This window comes from Uranotaenia lowii, chromosome 2, assembly GCF_029784155.1.
Source record: "Uranotaenia lowii strain MFRU-FL chromosome 2, ASM2978415v1, whole genome shotgun sequence".
NCBI classification, from domain to species: domain Eukaryota; kingdom Metazoa; phylum Arthropoda; class Insecta; order Diptera; family Culicidae; genus Uranotaenia; species Uranotaenia lowii.
This window is the reverse complement of record NC_073692.1, coordinates 97,322,952-97,347,223: the sequence shown is the minus strand read 5'-3', so window position 1 is coordinate 97,347,223 and position 24,272 is coordinate 97,322,952. Positions and strand designations below refer to the sequence as shown.

At 35.6% G+C, this 24,272-nt stretch overlaps 1 protein-coding gene across 1 annotated transcript in view; it reads right to left on the bottom strand.

Moving 5' to 3' along the window:
• LOC129741703 (probable G-protein coupled receptor 158) overlaps positions 1–24,272 on the bottom strand; it is a 351,812-nt gene that overhangs the window by 5,387 nt on the left and 322,153 nt on the right. The window contains exon 12 of the mRNA XM_055733449.1: positions 11,455–11,521. Coding sequence (XP_055589424.1) covers positions 11,455–11,521 — 67 coding nt within the window. The remainder of the gene's footprint in view (positions 1–11,454; positions 11,522–24,272) is intronic.

The window sequence follows — 24,272 nt, the reverse complement described above, 5'->3', positions numbered from 1 at the left end:
CACAGAACCGACTAGTTGAAGCCACCAAAAAGCAAAGACAAAAACAAACACGACGGTGTGCATAATAATAGCATCAACAAACGATGAATGTTTCGGGCGAGTGGTTCAGCTTCGTATGTGTTGGTAAACGCAACAAGCCAAGCCAGCTGCCGTCGCTGTCGCTCTCCTTGGTGAAAACATTTTTTCACTGTAGTGTGTGTTAGCTCTGTCGTGTTGATTTACAGATTCTCTACAGAGGTCCGGCTAAAAATCTCTGCGGTGCGTTTCAGAGAATCTCTACCGAGAATCGAAAACCGAGCACATCGGTGATTCTCGTTAGAGAAATTGCAAGCCTGGTGTTAGTAAATCTCGTTTTTAAGCTTTTTAATGAAGATTTTAAGCTTTTTCGCCTTGGTAGTACTAGAGATGAAAGCTTTTCAGATGTTTTTAGGAAAGCTTAAATCTGACCAAAAAAGATTAAATCAGACCAAAAAAGCTTAAACATGAAAGATGTTTGTCATACGCTTTGTGTAAAGTTGCATGCTCGTGGGTTTAACAAAGTTTATAAAATTCATTCTAAGGTTTTTGAAATAAATAAAGCAAATGATTGCACAATAGATTCAAAAATTAACTTCTTTGTGACTTGTGTTTACTTATTTGCTTTTGTTTAGGTTCCTCTATACGAAATATTCCGTTTATTAGAATTAGTTCTACTGCATTAACCTTTTTATATGTATAGAATTAATGATAAAACATTTTATTTCCACTTTGCTTTGAACACCTCTTTTCTTTATAAATGAAAACGAAAAAGTTTTTGATATATTTGTTATGTCTTAACACATTAAGCACCAATTTCAGCATTTTTTTTTTTGTTTTGTTCGAACTAAATTTTGCATTTTTTCTGTCAAAAATGTTTTTAAAGAAAAAGGCATAAGGATGTTGCATACATTAAGTGGTAAAAAATACTACAAAAAATTATACTGACTGAAATGATTAAAACTAATTTTTGGAATGGATGAAATTTTGAAATTACCAAACGCGTAACAAAAAATCGTCATAATCTAGCATTTGGTAACGAAATATAAATGGCGAATCTTTGGTTTGCGTTTTCATGCATTTAAGCCCGGACTGGTAAATTATTGATGATTTATACCAACAGTATTTTGTTATCGGATGATGAAAGAAATATAAAGTTAAGTATGTGATATCTTTTAACCTAACTGGTAATAGGGTAAAGTCGGGTAAGACGGACACAGCGGTTAAAACGAACACCTTCAGTATTTCGAAAATTACAATGTTTGGCACAAATCTTATGATGGGAATATGTTTGAATAAGTGTATCAATACTCTCGAGACCACTTGTCTATTTATATCAAGCAAGATCTCATAATAGTAAACAAAATATACACAAACTTTGAGGATCCATCATTTCATGTAATTTCCTCTACAAAGAAAATAGTTCATAACTCGCAACAATTTCGGAAATTTTAACCGTGCAATGTTAATTAGACTGCTCATCAACCTTCTGGAAGGGCTTCGGTCAAAAGACTTGTGCAACAAAAGTTTTGAAAAAAAAAATTGTTAAGGCGGGTAAGGCGGACACCTCAAGGTCGGGTAAAATGGACACATAATTTTCTCCAGGTATTTCAAATTTTCCATCAGTAAGATTCTCCATACGCCTTCAGAAAATCTTGGCAAGAGCATCTCAAACAGGCCATTTTGAAACTGTAAATCTGGAGACAGCGCCAATAAAATACGGACTTCCCAAAACCACTTCTGGACTCGGACCAGTTGATTCCATTTTGGTTTAAAAACGTTCTCAAATACTAAACTCTCAAAAATATGTACTTTTACAGAAATTTTTCAGGCAAAATGTACATTTTCTAAGCAGTGTCCATGTTTTAGATTGCTATCAAAACAGTCTTAATGGAAGAAATTTACTAATGCCAATGGTTAATGCGATAGCAAACAATCTAAACTGCCTATCTGTACAAACACCTGATTTTCTATTGCGATTCTACCCTAGGGTGTCCGTCTTACCTGACTTTCCCCTACTGGGTAAAGTTTTTTAAGGCATGAAAAATGTAAAAATTTGTACATCTATTGCTAGATTTTCTAAATTTTCTATGAGAATCAAAAACTTTAAAAAAAACCATCTCTGGATGTGAGAAACTATGTCATCATCATTTTGCTACCATTAAATGATAACTCTGCTACATTATCTATATAAAAATAACAATTGAATAAGTGTTGTGGTATACAAATGTTGCATCTAACCTTGCCGTTGCATGATGCTCCGGAAATGCGGAAAATCAAAAATTGAACTTGAGTGGCCACCCTGATATTGTCTTGTAAACATATTTGAGTTATCCTATTAGAAGGTTTCCAAAACTTTAAATTTTGTATAAATCAGTGGAGAAAAAAAGAAATTGTAGACACTCCAAAGAGTAAAAAAAATCTGGTATGAATAAGGGTTAAGATTTCGGACGAGTTCGTATAATTTATTGACTGAGTTTTATCAGTCAAGTTATTGGCTTCTAATTTATAGGGGAGACTGTGGTAACGTGGGCCATAGGGAAACGTGGGCCATAGGGAAACGTGGGCCACTCTGAATATCTCATATATGAGTCGAGATAAAAATCTCAATTCAACGTCATCGTAAGCATATTTTTCTATATGTTATTGACTTAAATACGCATCATATGATTCTTTTATGCATCAAGCTTAAAAAAGTTAAACAAAATTTACTTACATAAGTAAACAAGCACCCGCTAATTGCATCGATGGGGAACCTAAAGTTCATAACAAAAATATGCTCATGATCTTAGTTTTGTCATGTTCTTTCATATGGAAAAGGAATTTTGATGAAACATCAATTAGTCACACAAACGCAGAACGAACGTTAACACGGCTTCGCATAGGACACACCAGGATGACCCACGGTTACCTAATGGCTAGGGAAGAACCACCGTTATGTGTTGCTTGCCAGGTCCCCCTCAGCATAAAGCATATAATCCTATACTGTCCTTGCTACCAACAAGCTAGAAACGATTCGGGTCTTGGGAGCAGTCTTCGACAGGTTCTGTCCAACTGCCCGAAGGAAGAGAAGAAAATTCTCCTGTTTCTACAAAAAAGCAAGCTGATGGAAGAAATATGAATCCGATCAATCCGAGCAAAAATGAGTAAAAAGGAACCATTATCACAAAACTGTGTACACAAAAGTTTAAATTGACACAAGCCACGGAGGAATAGGGATGAATAACACGATAGTGTTAAAATCCCAGACAAATAAACAAACAAACAAAACACAAACGCAACCAATTTGCAAATCATAGCTTGTGGGGAAACATGAGCCACACATCTTGGGCCGACTATATTTTTATGTTTTATACACATTCAGAGCTTAAAATACGTTTTCCATATCTAAATAAAAATAAAAATATTTTGCTCATCCTATATAAGGAATTTTGCAAAGACGTTCGTGAGCCAGTTTTTCGAATTTATTCGATCATACACAACTCTTATTTTTTATTTGATCATCTGAAATTGCTTTAATATAACAAAATGATTTTCAAATTACAGTTTTGGGTGAACTCATAAATTTTGCATGTTATTTGGTCAATTTGGATTTAGTGCCCCACGATTCCCCACCATTTTTCAAAATACAAAAAAAATATTGCTTTTTTTAAAAACAGTCAGAACATGGGAAAAATAACTTATTAATAATTTAAAAAAATTGCCTAATGAAAATGTTGAAAACCATACCATTTTTTATTTTCATTTTATCTTTTATAATAAAGAAGTTATGGATCAAAGAATAAAAGTGGCCCATGATTCCCCACTCTCCCATGTATAAATTAAACATTGGTATATTTTTAACAAACTAACTATAGTGAGCTTTTTTAACACAAAAAATGCGAAAATACGATTTTTTTCGCGGTCAGTAACTTTTATCCTGTTCTAGGGTCAGCGTGTACTTTGTGTGACATGCTTTCGCTAAAAATCATTAATTTTTGCTCGATGATTATTTTGGCGCCGCAGTAGTTCATGAAACCAAAGCTGAACAAAAAGTTATTAGTGCCCCACAAAAATATCAAATTAAAATCCCTCAGGCTCCACCATCATTCGGATGTAGTGCCACACAGAGAAGGTACACCTGGTTTCCATCATAGGTTATTTCTCAAATTTACGTCTATGCTGATCCATCCTAACGCCCGTTCTCGAGTGCTGCCTGCCTCAAGAAAGAACCGCAGCTGCTCGTGTGCAAGCAAACATTTTCGCTTGAAATCGAACTCCTCTCTTCTGGCGGATCTGGTTGGATATATCGAAGCCCCTGCCAATTTCGCGAAGTCGGGGTCGTACGGTTAAAGGGGATTTCGGAGGTGTGTGGGCGCAACTTGGAGCGGGTCACTTCTTGCACATACACATTCACTCAAACATACGTGTCGGTGGTTTGGACGGCCTCAACTTCTCCAGCAGCCCCAAAACGCGAAAGCGAACAACTATGGTTGTTGGCCAACGACGACGAAGACGCATTTTGCATTTCTGAATACCGCCTGGCGAGGCGGCCTGCCTCAGAATGTCAACGTGTTGCGTTAGAGAAGTTGTAGCTAAGTTCTTTATGATCCGAAGTGTTGAAATTGTGCAGTGCCATGCAATATCTAATGGTGACAGCGACGCGTTCTCGTCTTGTGCGTCTGGGTGGGTGCCCGTTTCTCTGCAGTTATCATTTATTATTGACGTTTTAGCGTGTACGGGGAAAAAGGGCTTGAAATCATGAACAACATGTTAGAGAAAGGAATTATCCAAATACGGCTTGGATTTGAAATTTTCAAGCTTAATCAAAGAATATAAAACCGGTTAATTATTATGTCAAAATTGGTTTTAAACTCGAAGAAGACCTCCTGGCATACCGGTTCTAACATCGTTAACGTTAAGGGTTTTGCAAAATTGGCACAACTAGAGACGGCTTGCTTTAAATTCATTCTCCTCCTCTCCAGTAAGGCTGGATGTTGGAGGGTTAGATGTTGGGATCAGACAGATTAACGGCCCCTCGGTTACTGTCGAAGATTTATGGAGAAGCAAACGGTGCCACATACTGAGGCGCTTTGTTTGATGAACATGTTTAGCAGCAGTTTTATTGGGCAACTTAGCAGCATCGCTAATCGATTCTCCGGGTACCGGGTATCTAGATATGTATGTTGAAAGACTGGACTATCTATCTGCTGCTCCGCGTGAACTCCTGGCATCTAGCTATTAGAACCCGTTTTATTCGTGTGAAAAAGCGGTAAAACGATGACTTTTAGTTTTGAACCCATTGAGATTGTTCTCGTTACCGGTTGGATTTCGCGTATGGCCTGGCGATATGAGATTGTACATTCTTTTTACAACCTATAACATCATTATGCAGTTGAAATGTTAGGCAAATGTGCTGTGACGTGAGTTGAATTTTTTATACCATTCGACCTAACGTTCCCAGAAAGTTACTATCAGTTAACGAATAGGTATTGCGCTATAATGTCCAGTGTCCAATCAGCGGATGTTAGCTGCAATCACGCAGAGCGCACACCTGCAGATCGGAACAATGCCAAAGGTGTAAAATAATTAACGACACTTCCCATGAATCGATCTTTCATTTGTCGTATCGTACCTCGTCGTTGACTTGTTTATTTGATGATCAATATTTTGTGTAGATATATGGCACCATCATGCCATCAAATAGTGCAGGTCTCCAGAATCGTTTTGCAAAAACTAATTACTTAGTCACATACAGTAGTCGAAAGCTTTATTTCGCCCGTCTAATAAACCCTTCAGTCGTAAATTGTGAGCTATATCGGTTGAGTATCGCGTTAAGTATCAACAGGTTAGCTTTTCACTTTTGCATTCAGTAGTTGAAACGGAAATGTATGGCTTTGTTAGAGTTGTACGAATGTTGCTTTGTGGAAACAACAGTAATTAAAAGAATATCACTTTGATTGAAGCATGGTTTGAGATAGAAGATAAGATTTAGGATATACTTGATACGAGATACAGGATATATGATATGATACGATACAGCGCTAGGAATTTTTAAACCGCGACACATTTTTGAAGTTTATCTTTATCAGGAATTGTATATTACAAAAAAAATTATACCATTTGATATAATTTTCAAAATTACCCTTATTTCAAAGATAGTAAACATAAAGATACAAGGGAAGCAAATCGAACAGAACCGATATTGATAACTGGTTTAAAACTTTGCGATAAATATGAGAACGCGACGATTTCTCATCCGTTTCCAATGAAGATCAAGATAACTCGTTCGAAATTATTTTCTCTCAGTCAGTTCTAGTTCTGAGAATATTCTTCGTCAAATCTGGTAGCAAGCAATAGAACGAATGCACAGAGAGTGATTTTTTCAGCTATTTGCGTCCATTTTGACTCTCCGCGCCCTTAACTTCATACAAAATAATGAGAAATTTTCTCTCATCCGGGAGCGAGGAATGCACAACTTATCGAGAGCTAAATTGAAATTGATTAGCGCTAGTATAGTGTTCTTGCGGATGAAAATCTCTCTCACGGGTGTTTTGATCGGCAAATTCTATCAGATCGGATAATGATTTCTGGATTCCCTGAAAGATACCCATCTCTTAACATTTTCCATATAAATTCCAAAAGACATCGTTTCTACAAACATTAGCACCATCTACTCACATTTCTTACAAACTGTGATACACTCTGGAGTAATTTGAGGCAATTTAGAAGAAATATGTGGAACAGGTTGAAATACTTGATATTAATCAATGAACATAATAACAAAAGTTTACAATGTTCTTAAGTTGATCATTTACCTCAACAAAGATAAAAATTGTGTATGTGGAATAACTCTGTTAAATTTATGCATAGCAAATTGAAACGTTGAACTTAAATTAAGAACTACATTTCGCTAACGGGCTTGTGTTATAGCTCAGTTTGCAAGTCAGTTGCTTCCTAAGCCGATGTTCGTGAGTTCGGGCCCAAGAGTAAACATCGATCACATTTGTACTGGATAAGTTTTTCAATGACTGTGGTCGGGCACGGCCGATGGGGGGGTTCGGATCTCGGAGAATTTTTTTCCGTCTCCAGTCGACGGCATCCACCAACACAGGAATTCCAGGTATGTCGCACAGTTGATGGCACAGCAGCTGATCACCCTCTCTAGGGGAAGATTTCGTTTGCACTTGGGGGTGTACGTTGATGTGTTGAAAATGCTTCGCAATTCGATTGCGGTTCTACTACTATCACTTGATTTCGGATGCACTTATTGAAAGTCGCTTCATTGGACTAATTACTAATTTATTAGAGAAGTGAAAAATCCGTGTGTATTATTCAACGTTACAATCTATTCTACTTTCTAAAATGGCTAACCTAAACTAAGGTTGCCAGATTGCCCGGTTTTATCCGGGTTTGCCCGGATTTTGCCCTGGTTTATTCTCATTTTCATTCTTAAATCAAACTAAAAAAATACAAATTGTGTTATAAATTTTTTTATGTATGCGTTCAAAACGAAATTTTCTGAGAAAATTTCATAAAAATAATCATAAAAGAAATTTTTGAAAGCCTAGAATACGATTTAATACTTGTTGATAGATTTTTATGAAAAAATATTTTTTTTAAAACTTTTTTTCTTGATTTTTAATGAGTAATTTCTAGGTTTTGATCTAATTTGTCCGGATTTTGCCAGGATTTTGGTCTACCATTTTGAAATCAAATGCCCGGATTTTGCCAGGTTTCAGGTAAAAATAGCCCGATTGGTCCGGCTCGGATACGTCCTGAAAAAATTCTGGCAACCTTAACCTAAAGTATTATGTGAACTCTCTCCGCGATGTTCGCTATGTTGTGAAAGAGAGTTGATCTTATGCTAAGGTACGATCACAAATAATGGTGTTTACGAGCAAATAGATTAAAGTGTCAAGTGAACATAGATTAAGACACATATTTAAACAACAAGAACATTATTCATGACCGGTGTAGTACCGATCAGACTGTCCGCCAACTCCATCGTTGATAAAAGTTGCGAATGACATAAAGATATTAAAACGACTATAATTGAAACGAAATAAAAATCAGCAAACCTTAAGCTAACCGCAAAGGAATCAGTAAAAGAAAATTCGAAATTCAAAGTGCTATATAGTAGAAACTACACCCATAGAAGAGGTTGCAAAAATCCAAAGTCTATTTAGCAAATATCTGTGCCAAAAACGCGCTGATATGTGCACTGTGCCAGAGATGATATGTTTGTAAAAGCACTTCTAACATAAGGACACGAGTTCCCAACCACTACATTCGAGTAAAACAAGAAAAACATTTTATACAATTTTCTTCCTATTGGATAATTTATCCCAGAAAAAAGAAAAAAAAAACAAAGTGCCGTAGGGAAGTGAGAATCAAACTCCCAACATCATTTTTATATCGTCTTGCCAATCCGACATCTTAACCAATGTAGGTACTACCTCAGCAAATTTGTCCTAGGCTTTCTACCACCGATCAATAAAAAAAACACACAACGGTGGCTTCCTGGCGTTTGGCCTCCTTTCAAGTTAGTGCTTTGATTGTAAAGGAGACGGGTAACCCATTGAATAAGAACTGTGTTTTGCTTACTGTCTGCTTCACATACACAGCTGCTAAAGCCGGGCAGCTTGGCCGGTGGTTGTTTGCCGGTGCATTGAATTAAGAAAATGTTTTTTTTTGTTTTTGATAAACACACACGCACAGTGCTTGGTTCGCTTGCTGCCTAGTGGCTAGCTCAGTCGCGACTAGTCGGTAGAGCATGAGACTCTTTATCTCAGGGTCGTGGGTTCGGGCCCCACGTTGGGCGCCAATGAAACAAGTTGAGCACCACTGACTTTCTTTGTGTGCTGCACGGCTAACTTTTACCCAAAACACAAACACGCATTACCCAAATCTTGTAGCAATTATAATTATTTACTGACATGACATTTTAAAAACTTAAGCTAGCTTACATAATAACTACTCACGGGCCCATTTTTCCTACCATAACATTAAAACGCACAACAATCATATCACAGCTTTGACGGCACAGGTGTATCACAGTTTTCTTTCTTATTATCACAGCCGTATCCGGTGAACTGGCAACCCTGCCAGGCTTCACTTCTTCGACGGGCGTACCGCAGCTGCCCGGAGCACCTCCGAAGACTTCAGGCTCGATCCGGCTGGCTCTCTTCACTTCCGCAGCTTAATTTCCTAAAAACGGGACTCGCAAAACCAAGATGGCGAGTCCCGAAAAGCGATTGGTTCAGCTTCCAAAAAACGACTCTGTTCACAAACAATAACTTTAGCATTTTTGAAATCTTCCGTTTTGCAGGTTCGTCACTCACCCAGTTGGGGCCGCCTGTTTGTTGTCAAAGAAAACTTCCACCGTGTCAATTGTGTGGTCGTCGAAAAAGCGATACGCCTCTTGCTCGAGCCTGCGTAAAACCTCTATAACACAATTCTTGTCGTACAACTTCACTAACCCTAAGACGGCGTGCCCTATGAAGTGCCACTTCGTATCTCACTCGGTTCTGTTTCTGTTTCGGTAATCTGTGATCAGATGACAGTTAGTTAGGAAAAGTCTTCGAAGTAGAAGTTTATTTTCCATTACCTTCGTTTTCCAGTCGCAGTGCAATGGCTTTCAGTGTTTTCCGGCTTGTATTTGATTGTCGTCGAAATACTCACCGCTTGGGAATCAAACATACGGATATTTTTTTTTACTCTGTTTAGTGATAATTTGTCTGGTCTCACCTTCCGAAAACTGCTGCTGTTGCGCTTTTCCAGTATTCCTGCTGTTCCTTCTCAACAGCGATGTCGAATTTCCGCAGGAGAAGAACGATCCGGGTCACAATTTGCAATGGCGTTTCCTTTCGTTGATGTTGTTTTGTTGATTCTTGTTTTTGTTTTTCATTCCATGTGTGCGTTTAACATTTACACTCTCCATTCTAAACACTCATTCTTTGGTAGGTTTTTGACTCACTCAGGTATCAGAATGGGGGTTGGCTTAATAGCGGCACGTTATCCAAACATACGGGAAAATTGTGCCTAGCCTTTTTTTTATCCAAGATTTCATCATTTACCTGAGAAACCTGAAAAACCTATTAAAGGAAGAAATAAATTCAATCTATTTAAGATGGCATAAAGCCTTTCCACTAGGGATTATTAGCATTAAAGCTCTTTTCTACATTCAGTAAGGAATGATAGAATGTTTTTTAAGTTTAATTTCTTAAACTCAGATTCGCTTAAAGCGTAAGATCCCAGAGTACGAAAACGTAGTCTGGCAAATGAGGGACAGTTACATATAAGATGGAAGGGATCTTCCACATCTGATTCACAACTACCACATACTGGAGATTCAGCACGCTGAATGTTGTGCATGTGATAGTTAAGTTTACAATGACCGGAGAGTGCTCTGATCAAGATGCTGCAATGAGATTTATTTAAAGTTAATAGGTAACTCGATATGATTGGAGATGGTTTTTCTAAAAATAATTTAGTTTGACGACAAGTGTCCAACTCTTCCCAGTATCGTTCATGCTGGTTAGAGGACCAAGTTTGAATTTGGTTTCTGAACCAACATGGTGATATTGGGACAGCCGGCTCTGGTCCGTAAAATTCCTTTTCCGACCCAGCTCTAGCGAGTTCGTTTCCAAAAATTCCCTTATGCCCGGGTACCCATAGAAGGTTTAATCCATTGCCTTCAGCAAGTTCTTCGATTGCTTTCCGGCATGTGATTACCAGTTTTGATCTAGAACTGGAAGCACTGAGTGATTTGATAGCTGCTTGGCTATCTGAACAGAAATAAATTGTTCTGAACATAATCTTCTTTTGAAGTGCAATTTGCACTCCATACATAATAGCATATAGCTCAGCCTGAAAGACTGTACAATATTTTCCTAGAGGTTGAGCATATTCTATGTTCAACTAGTACAAGGTCTCATGCCAAATTTGGGTCAAATCAGATCACGGGAAGGGGTCGCTCAAAGAGCCTAAAGTTTGTATGGGATTTTGAGACATTCTGTTCGGGAGGAACATGAAAATCCAGTTTTTCGTGTGTGGGATCCGACGACGGCTTACCGGACAAAACGAGGGCTCACTGTAGTTTTCTGCTGCCTGGTTGAACCACACATCGACGGATGAAAGTGAACGACGGGGGTGGGACGTCTCAAATGTTGACCACGGTTTACTTGGCTTCCTGGGCTGGTTATTGGGGATGATCCTGGGATTCCTCGTTGTCATCAAGGTTCCAATTTACGGCCACACAAAAATGTACATTTAACACACTACATTTACTATCTTAACAATTTACTACTTAATCTAACGATGGCGACACATTACAATTCACGAACAAAAAAAGCTGCCCGAGTATACGCGGTGGATGACGCTGGTAGAATCTACGCCTCTTGCTCGAGCCTGCGTAAAACCTCTATAACACAATTCTTGTCGTACAACTTCACTAACCCTAAGACGGCGTGCCCTATGAAGTGCCACTTCGTATCTCACTCGGTTCTGTTTCTGTTTCGGTAATCTGTGATCAGATGACAGTTAGTTAGGAAAAGTCATCGAAGTAGAAGTTTATTTTCCATTACCTTCGTTTTCCAGTCGCAGTGCAATGGCTTTCAGTGTTTTCCGGCTTGTATTTGATTGTCGTCGAAATACTCACCGCTTGGGAATCAAACATACGGATATTTTTTTTTACTCTGTTTAGTGATAATTTGTCTGGTCTCACCTTCCGAAAACTGCTGCTGTTGCGCTTTTCCAGTATTCCTGCTGTTCCTTCTCAACAGCGATGTCGAATTTCCGCAGGAGAAGAACGATCCGGGTCACAATTTGCAATGGCGTTTCCTTTCGTTGATGTTGTTTTGTTGATTCTTGTTTTTGTTTTTCATTCCATGTGTGCGTTTAACATTTACACTCTCCATTCTAAACACTCATTCTTTGGTAGGTTTTTGACTCACTCACTACACGCTCAAAACAAACTAGCTTAGCTTAGCTTAGCTTAGCTGACTACTCACATCCACCTGAATCATTGAAGCCGAAATGCTTTGTTACAAAATTATTTTCGCTGAACAAATTTATGTTTCTTTTAATATTCAATTAATGATATTATTATCTGTCACTCATTTTTTAAGAAATGCATTTCGAAAACCATGATCGCAGGCGTGGCTTAGTAGAACGAATCCTACATCGCCAATGGTTGCTACTCCGTGATTGACCGAGGCCATCAATTTTGTTCAGGGGTCAAATGAATGGTGCTTGGGACTAGCAACTCATTCACACTGCACAAAACTGATGCTCTCTCTTTGAACGTCAATAACGGCGCCGGCCACGTCCTAGTAGTCAATGGATAGATTGGAAAAAAGAGAAGGGGATGAAAGAAAGAAATTTGTGCTTTAGGACCGAGGTCACCTCTGCATCCTAGCAAACAATTTTGGTTTGGAGGGTGGGTGAGAGGATAAGATCAGGAAACACTTTTGACCAGTGTGATCTAGTTTTTTCAATCCTGTTATTGACATTATTACTCGATAAACAATTTTTATCTGCAAAACCCTAAATTGGACATGCTGAACACTGTCATACTACCAAAAATTCAACTTCTTGATAAGCTTTTTCAAATATTAATTCAAGAAAACCTCTTCATGTGTTATACTAGTGCAATCAATTCTCCGATCGTTACCCTGTCAATTAGTTTTTTTAATTTGTATTCCTAGATTTTGAATTTGAAGGCGTAGTTCTAAGGGCAGTGTGTTTATCGTGATACCTAAAAACTAATTGAATTTAACCAAAAACAAGTGTTTGCGATTGCCGTTTTTTTAAGAAATCAGTAGTTTAACGTTGGCATAGTCTCGAATCAAATTGTATTTTTTGTTAAAAAAAAATGAAAGTTCATGAGGTTAACTAATCTAACTATTAACTATTAATTCTTTTATCAAGCTAGCTTTTTCAACTATTAAAATAATTTGAATAAAGCTTTAATGCCTTCTATTTGGGATTGATTTGCTTTTCGCTTTCCTGACTGAAAATTACCTAATTTTCATAGAACGATAACGACATTAGCTAAAAAAAATAGCTCAAAAGTTAACTAAAATATTCATATACAATTGGAAGATGAAATCCAAAATGTTCTTCAAATGTTCTTTGAGTTTTTTTTAGAAAAAGTTAGACAAAGAGTTATGTGACATAAAAGTTCCTTGTTCTAGTTAAAATGCCTATCAAATGGGAATAATGTTATCTAAACTGATTACAGGATTATCAGAATATTATGAGTTTATATGTATATTTCTTTGATCCGTTAAATACTTTTGATATAATAGAGAACAAATTATCTTATAGAAATAAAACAACCCTCGTAAATTAAAGAAAATAGAACGGGCTCACCAAAGCATTGTTAAACGTCGGTTTCCGATGTCAAAGGGATCTGGAACTGCTTAGCTGATCTGTGGTAGGCCACCCGGAAGTGCTGGCTCTCCAATTTGAAGAAGTTAACCAATATGTTGGTCTAATCCAAACAATGAATCACTGCATCGCTCCTTATAAAACAATCTTCAGCATTTCTTGAAATTTGAAGAACAAATCAAATTATTGAAAAATTGAAAACTGAAATTTTCACGGCAGAAGAAAAACGCGTCAGTGTTGATCGATCACAGCCTACCGAGATTGAAAGGCGTTTTGTTATAAATTCACTACACGCTCAAAACAAACTAGCTAGACAAACTTTATTAAAATGCTACAGTGTTTAAAAACACTTAATTAAATACATGTGTATTAAATAAAAACTGCAAACAGTGTTAAGTGTAGCGCTTTTCTTTTTATCTCCAGTTTTCAGTAAGAATGGGTTATCTTTATATAAAACATTTTTGCTTATTCACCATAACATATCTCAATTCTATCCTCATTAGCAAAGTAAAAAAAATCATGTTTTGGGGGTATAAATTCCTATAAGCACACTTCATGTTTTATTAAGAAAATATCGAAATGGCTTGTGATATACCTCAGTTGGCAAATCAGTTGCTTCTTGAGACGATGTCCGTGAGTTCGAGCCCAAGAGTAAATATCGATCACAGTTGTACTGGATAAGTTTTTCAATTACTATCCGCCAACTTCCTCGTTGATATAAGTCTCGAATGATATAAAGATGTTAAAACGACTATAATCGAAACAAAAAAAAAGAAAAAATCGAATTATGAAAAAACAAAATACCGGTAATAATAATAACTGGATGCAGGTTGTGACCGGGTAAGAGGTTATAATTTTTTAACAAAATTACCAGTAAATATCTACTTTAATATGCTAGGAACCTTGCCATGAGCAGACATGTTATAGGATTCAAACGCTGGAATTGGTTTGAAATTGGGTTTTTCATAAGTTTTGTCTTTCATCAGAAATAATCTGTTTCATAGCCTCGGAACCGGCTATACAGCTTACGAGCTCTGGATCTAGCAATAATTTGATGTTTGAGGATAGGTTTGAACGACTCATAACTAGGCAATGCGGAGGAAAAATTGTGGGTCATTTTAAAGATCTACAAATTTTGGTATGAGCCTTGACATCCCTGATGACCCTTAATCTTAGTTGCTGATCATTTGCTTCACTCCAATGATTGATTTGAACTTTGTGGACATTTTTGACAGTGTTTGCATACTTATCCACCACTCACACACAGTAATTCTTAGAATAATCAACGGTTTTGTCAGCTATCAATTTGATAATGATGGATTTTGAAAGAAACTGCGAAAAATTATTTTTTTCTTGCATTGTAAATGTTTATAAAATGAAAAAAAAATTAAATTTTGAATCAAATGATCGGATAGTACTTTTTATAGGCAGCAAAATGCTGTAAATAGTTTTAGTCTAGGCTTGCCAGATACTTAAAAAAAAACGAGACATTTAACGACAAAATAGCGGGACACCGCCGAAAAAAGTGGGACATTTAAGAAAACCTTAAAAAAGGGTTAATTGTATTGCCAAACTTATACGTTTACCATCAGCCAAAGTTATTCATAGAATGTATACTGAAGCTTTTTTAAGGCGGGTTGATTTTGCACAGTTTTCTTACATGACTTCTATTTACTCGGAATTTTGGAGAGTTACAAATATATTTCAAATTTGTTTAAAAAAAATTAAATCTCAAAAAAACTTCCATAATTGTATACTTTGGACAACTATATGTATGTATGTTGTATGTTGGTAATCCACCATGGGTGCACGGATTCACCGCAGTTTCTGCCAAAGTATGTGCTCACATGCATTCTTTAGATCATTATGTTCGACAAATCTCCAATGCAGCGTACACCATACCCGGACCCCATGGCTTCGTGTGAACTGTTATGGAGTGAATGTATTGTGTTCATGTAGGTATTATTTTGGAAGAACGAATCAATCAGGTGGGCTAGTTTACTTACAGGTATTCCGGCATCCGTGTATATACCTGGCCAGCTGGCAACTGATTGAACATTCCTATTATATAGTCAGTTATAGAATGGAACACATCTTACCTGTCGGCAAACTTAAGAGAATCGAACCCAAAAGTTTTTCTTGCCGATACCGGGAATCGAACCCAGTACGCCTGGCATACCAATACCAGACTCGCGCCAGCCTATCCGCTAGACCACATCGGCGCTATTGTATACTTTGGACAACTGAGTCGAAAAATGGTGTATGATAAAAGGGAATTTAACTAGAATTCTGTCGAAAAATTCAGATCTTTAATCATGTTGAAGAATCTTAAACAATATTTTCTTCAAACGTAAAAGTTTTCCATGGAAAAAGCGGGACATCTCGAGGAAAAAGTAGGACAGCGGGACATGTCCCGCATTTGCGGGACGGATGGCAACCCTATTTAAGTCTCCGATACTAGTAAATGAGCTATCAGTAAATGAAAGTGTCCCATTTTAAAAAGAACTCAGCTTTAGAAGGAAAAAGATATCTCAATGGCTGTTTTAAAACGGAAATTTTTCCGTTCTAGAAACTGATTGATCAAGTTTCAAGTTTCGTTCATAGTAGATTTTTTTTAAGTTTTTAAGAACTGCTATTAAACCCTTTTAATTTTTATAGGCAGATTTCTTTCTTAAATCAAGTGTGTTATTTTATAACGTTCAATGCCATTAATGATCTTCAACACTACAATCGCCCTGTATAGAATTCAGATCTACTTGTTTGTTGCTGATTGCATAGAAGAGTCAACATACAAAGCTATAATTTGTCCAAGCTCTCGATTCCATCAAGTGTTATTTGCTTTGCTTGTTCCAACAATATAATTGACTCTAAATTAGTTTGTTTAATTCCACATAGATTGTTAGGTTTTTTCTTCTCTAATTACTGATGATCGTTCATAATTATCGACTGGAGCATATTGCCATTTGTAAAATTATATATATCAGCATCATCTCATCACAAGCCAAGGGAATTGAACATTCAAGGATACCTTTTTTTTCAAATCCATAAGCAACACGTTGTTGTTCTATCATTCTGCAGAATTATTAGCAGATGACAAATCGATAGAGCGAAGCTGGATAAGGTTTTTTTTTACTCTTCTTGTTAGTTGATTTGCATCGCGCCACCACCAGTCAGAAGTGGACTTAACCACAAGTTGTTTCGATAGGTTATTTGATATGCGTGCCAGGTCCGGTGGTAGCTGTTTGGCATTTTCTGCTCGAGGGGAAATCCAGCTACAAGCAACAGTTGTTTGTCGTCTCATCATCTGACTGCGTGAATAATTGGGTTTTTCGATTTGTGATTTTTTAAGATACTTCGAAGATTGCTTCCTCTGAGAAGCTGTTTTTTAAGGAATATGTCTAATAATAGGTGTTTTTTTATGTTTATTATTTATCAAAGATATGTATCAACATTATAAAATAAATGCGTTTGTAACACTAGAAATCGTCTGTCATCGGAAATTCCATTATTGGTTGACATTCCAGTTGATCTTATCAACACATCTCAAGCCGCGTCGGTCAATCGAACTTTAAACAGACGTACATATGCACGCTCGTATGTGGATTTAGCTGGCAGCCGCCATATGAATTCTTGTTGTCATTTGTTATGCACATCTAGAAACTAGAGACAGAAACCGACAGAGAGAGATCCACCGGGTACACAATTTGCGCACTGTTGATGGAGAGTCGCCGCTGGGATTTGTTCGTTGGAAAAAAATAAACATTGTCATACAACTATACGTATAGCTAAACAAGCCAGAAAGAGTTTACGGAGCTAAGTTTGTTATTCTCCCTATAACGTGATTGACTAGGTAGGTACGAGGTAGCCGAGTCCAGTAAGCCGAAGTGTCTGGACAATAGCAACTACCCAACTAAGGCCTGAGAACGGTTAAACACAGGCTGCAGCAGCCAGTGACATGAATTGGCCGAAAGGCACTTTTTTTTTATTCTCTGTTTCTTGTTCAAGCAACATTTGGCATAAGGTTTTCGGACTAGCAACGAAAAAAACGGACTCTCCCGAAGGGCAGCGTCCAGTGTGCAGTGCACTCCATCTGTGTGGCATTAGAATACAATCTGCAAGATAAGTGTAGGTTCTTTGTGGTTAGGATTTGTAACGAGTATTAGGACTTTTTTTTCATTCGGTCGGCTATGTTTGTGGTATACCTACCTATGTATGCTTACACCTGGCTGAAAATGGAGCTGAAGGTATAGTTCAAATGCTTTGTTTTATATTTTTGAAAACTCACACAAACTAGTGGTCATAATTAGAAAAAAAACCCTTTGCAAAAACAGTTCTAAATGGACGGTTGTCATTTAACTGACGTAAACAATCTTTAAAACCGTACCTTTAATTTAGAAAAAAATACCTAAACAAATCTGATAGTTCAACCAACAAACTTTACCATCACAGAAATTGAATTCAATTTCTTATTTTTTTGAAGCTTCTACTTGAAATTGAAAAAAAAAAACAGTTAGAACAATGTTGAGTTATTGATTTTTTTACTACTTTGTCCTTTTCCACCTCATTTCACGGTATGATTTTTTCAAGTGTACGGCGTTAAAATCGGACAAGCACCGTTAGTTGATCCTTATTATTTTAACACGTTAGTATACGACTAACAAACTCAGTTGCCCGAGTGGCATTCGAAACCCAAATAACACACTATAAGCCATTTGGCTTAATCAAAATTGGTTATCCTTTTCTTTGAGGTTTATTTAATGTTTCATAGCATTAGTATTGTTTTGTGGGTACTCAAAGACATGCTTGCAATATTTCATTCGTAGTGATTTTTTTTTCGAACATTGCTTAAAGATGTTTTGAAGCTCGGATAACACATCATCATTAATGTGAATTAACACAGTTACGAGAATTCTCAAAAAGCTACCATTAAACACATACTTTTCTGTTTGCTCAAGAGCTTTATTGCCTGTTTGATCAAAGCACAAATGCCTAATGAAGCTGTGATTTAGCTGAGATAAAAATACGTTAGAGTTTATCGGATAAAGGGAGAATATTCGCGGAGAGTTTTTGTTTTTCTTCTGAGAGAATCTTTTTACGAAGCTGGGACAAAACTTCGATAAAGCTTTGTTGGAGAGAGATTATTCTCGGGGAGGGTACTGGGAGAATGGTGTATCTCTGCATTGGCTCTGCCGGTATAAAACAAGGATCGGAACATTTTTAGAAATTTGCTTAAAACAGTTGCTGGACTACTAAACGCCATGGTCGAATGAAATCAAAATTAATTTCGCCATCTTGGTGGATTCACAATCTATTTATTTTTTATCAAATATCTCGATAATTGCCATGCTATGTTTATGTATAATCAACTTGTAACAAATTTTCAATTAATTTCACGAAAAAATATTTTTTTTCTGAAAAAATATTAAACTGACGATTCATGCTCAGAATTTCATAAGTAGGGGAGATAAGGGCATAATGGCCACCTTAAGGATAACGCTTATTCAACCACAGAGAACAGCTATAATATGTGAATTACATCATTGTTTTGTGTTAAGAAACTCAACTAGTTTATTGCCTTATTGGATGAAATTAGAAAAAGTAGATAAAAACGTTTATAAATGCATTTTAAATTTTTTTGCCGAGAGCTGAAAACCAGTCACTGTAGGGGCATAATGAGAACCCTCCGGGGCAGTATAAGCAACATTAATCGAGGCACGATGAGCGTTTTTTGCCGAGGAATCTAGCAGCGAATTGGACTCGATGAAGTCAACTGAATAATAGAGCTACAGCTTGACTTGTTTCATCTGACGATTTGGCCTATTGGTAAGATGTCGGAGAGGTAATCAGTAGACTCGAGTTCGATTCCTGGTCAAGGTGATTTTTTTTTCAATTATCATTCGTGATCGATGCATTTTGCACTAAACGGTGAGGCGTAGATTCATCAAACAAATCAATAACAAAATAATCTAAGTCTGTTTGTAGAATTCAAATAATTAACACATGCTCATACATTATGTTTCTGGTGTTTTGTTTGACGGATGATGAATGGTATGAGAAAAACAAAAATCCCCTCGAACAGGAATCGAACTCGAGTCTATTGATTACCTCTCCGACACCTTAACAATAGGCCAAATCGGCAGACGAAACAAGTCAAGCTGTAGCTCTATTATTCAGTTGACTTCATCGAATTGAATTCGCTGCTAGATTATACAGCAGAAATCGCTCATCTTGCCCTGATTAAAAGCGCTCTGTTCGCCCCAGGTCAACAAATTTAAGTAAAAACGCGTTTTAAAATTGATAAAAGTGAAAAATCAAAAATTTTATTATGGTGAAAATTGAGAAACAATGTAAAAATCATGTTGAAGTGCGTACATTTCAGATCAAGATAATTTAAAAGTCATAAGAGCTTATTTGGTGGTACTCAAAAATTATAATATTTTCGGCAATTGGGAACCTAACTGGTTATTATTTAATATTTCTGTAAAGATGATAATGATATTTCTTTTTGGTAAAAAATTAATACTATAGGTAGTACGGAACAAATCCTCATAAAAATTTGTTTAAGAAAATACGTACTTTTGTAGAAAAAAGGAGTGCTTATTATGCCCTGGGTGCTCGTTATGCTCTTATCTCCCCTATATATTATCAAGTTCCAAATTGTCTTTCTGATTTCATTTTCCGGATTCTGTATTCAGTTTAGGATTCTTTATTTCCAGTAAGAAATCCTGGTTCCAATCCGGTTTTTTATTTCATTCCAAATTAGATTCATGCTTTTCGAACCTATCATATAAGCCCTTGGAGCCTAAGGAGTATGAATATATAAAAGCTTATTTCGTGAAAACACGCTTTTGAATTGTTGTGTTTGGTTATTTTCCATATACTTTTCAAAAAATTGCATTTTTCTTTCGAATGTTAAAGTATTGAAAAAAATAAAAAAAATTTGAAAGAACCATCAAATATAGTTTGAAGTTTGAAGAATAATTTGGCATTATTAACTCAAAACGACTATTTTTGCACTTATACCACATTTTCTCTAAGGGCCTCATAAGCATTTTCAATAAAAAGGATGAATTTTTCTAAATATTCATATTCAGATTCGAAGTTCTTAAACTGAATTCTTATGCACATTTCAAACAAAATATAGGTTCCAAATTACGATTCAGAATTGAAAACTCAGAATGAGATTCATTATTTGAAATTCATAAAATGCTATTTTCCCAAATGATGAATCTAATTCAGATTCACATGACAGATTGAATGAATTAAGTCAAATGGAAATCCTTAACATCAGAATTAAAATTGATTTATGGTTGAGGGCTCTGAATCAAATTTCACTTCTTGATCTGGAATTTAGATTCAGAAATCATATTAAAATTAGAAAACAAAATACACCGTCTTAGCCGATTTAGGCTTTACAGACTGAATAAATGACGTGGACAACTTAATTAACATTTAACACCTAGTACCGAGATGGGAATCGAACCCATGCCATCAGTGGGCTAGCGATTAACGTCTTACCACGCTAACCACTCGACCACCGAGACGTACTTTCAAACTACAAGTATTAAATTCAGTTTCAGATTTCTTATTCAAAACTAATTTTCAAAATTCAAATTCAGATTACAATTTCGTTGAGGAATTAACACATTGCGGGCCAACTACGATATCCCGTTTTTTTCGCATGACGCGTGTGCGCTTTGCTGAGAAGCATAACTCGAATGTGATACATTTTATATTGAAACTTTATTCTACAAAATAGTAAACAGCACTTTTGATAACTCAAAGACACTAAATTTGTAAAATTTGGTCCAGTATTTTCTGTGAAATGCCAAATTTTGGGCTTAGATTTCTTTGCGGTCCTTAATGTGGTAAAATCGCACTAACCTCGGACTTTAAATTATGTCTGAATTTCAAATTTTCAATTAAAGTCAATTTGTATACAAAATTCAACTGAAAATCACGAATAAAAAGAAAAATGTAAGTTTATTTTGCATGTTTTACTTCATGAAAAGGCCTGGTTTTTTTTAATTCTACATAGGAAACTAAGTATGGAATTGATGTTCAATGAAAAATATGCATTGATAAAGAAACATGTATCTCATGTTCACGAAAAAAAAATTTACCGGAAATACCATATTTTCTTGGTGTATTGTACAACATTAAGTTTATTGCAATTTTTCACGAGCCAACTAAAACCAAACTAAAATTCAACTTAGGATTGAGTTCGTTGAGTTCGCAAAATTAAAATTGAGTCGAAGAATTTTAATCTCTTACTTTTACATTTGAAAATTTGATTTATTTCTATCGACGGTTAAAATCTTTGAATTTGCTTAAGAGTTTGGTAGATTTAACTTATTTGATTTGACCATAGAATAATTTGTTTTTACAGAATAGTACTTAAAAAAACAACTGATTATATGCTCAAATCAAATAAGCTAAATCTACCAGACTCTTGAGCAAATTCCAATCTTGTAACCACTGATAAAAGTAAGTTCCTTTTTTGTTACTAAAGACTTCATTTACAAGTTTTGCTTACCATTTTCCAGATTTTGGGACGTGTTTTCAAAATATACAATTTCATAAAAAACTTAGATGTAAAAAATCCTTAAAAATGAATAAAAAAAAGAACTTAACATTAGGGTTTTTCAATTTTTATTTTTCAGTCACACATTTTTGGAGCAAAAATAACCAGTCACTAAATCAGTTGCAGTTCTTTACTGCCCATTTTTCATCGCATTTGTAAAAATCAGGCAAAATCAGACATATTTTCAAAAATCAGGGAAAACCAATGGCTTATCAGGTTTTCAGTCTGAGCCTCGGAAGATCAGGCAAATCCTAAAAAATCAGTCACGGTGGCATCTCTGATGAATGAGATCTCTGATCTATGGTGAAAAGTCCGATGGAGCTCAACTTGTACGCTCGTGTCGGCCGATCCCAACTCGTCCACCGTGGTGTAATTGGCAAACGTGCATTTGTAATGAAGCGGATATTGCGGGTTCAAGTCCTGTCGATGAGCCGTTGTATCTTTCTCGATAAAATCATAATATTTATGACCTATGTTCTTCCTTTTCTTTGACCCTCACGTTTGTCTCAAATTTTCTATCAGCTTGAAAATTTGATAATTCTCAGGTACGAAATGTACCAAGACAGAATCATAAGATTTGATATAAATTTTTTTTTTGATAAATGATTGATAAATTTCTGATCGATCAAGTGTCTAGTTTCAGAAAAGCATATATTTATGATTTTTTTTTTCATTTTATAGCAGTGCGTTTTTAGTTGCCACAGATATTTTTTACCCTCGCACACAGGAGTATTTCATCCCAAAACCTGGCCAAAAGTCAAAATTTAAAAATTAACTTTTACTATGATTTTAATGTTTATTTGCTTCTTGAATACATTTGACACCATGTACAGTCAGCTTTTCAATGTTTATTTTTTTTACGATCACTAGCGGCTGTCGGAACTTCAATATTTTATCAACTGGAATTTTACAACAAACCGTATAAAAATTGCGTCACAGTTCAACATGTGATCACAGGATTTAGAAGTGACTTAACAAACAAATTTTGAAAAGGAGAATTTAAATGAATGTTGAAAAGTTATATTTGAGGATGAGTGGTTGCGAAAAAGTGATTCAGGTTCTGTATATGGAGCTTTAAAAACTCTTTATTTTGTTTGCAGTTTTCAAAGCTGGTGTTTGTCAAACAAAAGTTTTTGTTTATGTTCCCAGCAAACCCCAGCAACAAATTTTACATCCTGTGAAAATTAATAACTAATAATTAATTAATAAAATAGTTTTTCGAATTATAGTTTAAAGTTGCTTTTCGTATTTACTTAAAATAATTTATTTACTTAATGATACATTTTCATTATTGGTAATCTCGTGGAACATGTATACAAGTATTACTTTTTTTTTTTAAATTTTGGGATGTAAGTCAATTTTCTTTTTTTAAAGTTAACAAAGTAAATGCTAGAATTTTTATTTCCGTGTTTTAAGTCGAGTACTTATTCAAATAAATTTGATTATTTTTCCTGAAAAATGATGATTTAGCTTTTTTAGAGCTCAACTGTGTAGAATAATCACGCAGTATAGAGTATGAGATCGCTCTATAGAAGCAAATCTTATATTTTTAGAGAGAGGGTTCATTGGAATTTCACGATGTGCTCCAAATTGACGAAAGAATATGCTAATAAAAACAAAGAAGCTCCATAAAATCATACCTATGGATGTTTTAGGCCATGCAGCATATATTAACTATGGTCTTTTTAAAGCCCATTACATAAAAAACTACAAAAATTTGTTGATGTAAATTTGAATAGAAATCAGGAGAATTAAGTGGTTAGAAAACAAAAGGATTTTTGATAGAGTAATGTAATGATATTTGTTTTATTCAAGGTTGAAGATAAAATTTGAAATATCAAGCGGATTCGATACTGATATCGACTTTTTCGTTATCAGAAAGTTTAAAAATCACTGCGAGGTGATTGAATTGGCAAAAATTATTTTTTTAAAATTTTTTATAATATTGAAATAGTTATATTCCAAGATATTCAAATGTATAACTGAGTGTAAACATCACAAAATACTTTTGGCTAACTTTTTGTTCTATATACTTCTGTGAGCCTCGAAACGTTCGATCCAATAGAATGTTTTGAAAACTTAAAAAAAATGACATTCTAGGGGTTTTTTTTTTCTCATTTTGTAAAATTAGTCAACAATATTCAAATTGAAGGAGTCCAAAAATAAATATCAAAATACGCGTTGAGGAAACTTTGACGGAAAAATGAAATTTTTTTTTTCGAGGCATTAACACATAACGTTAATTTCCTGTCAAAATTTCCTCAACGCGTATTTTGAGAATTACTTTTGAACTTTATTT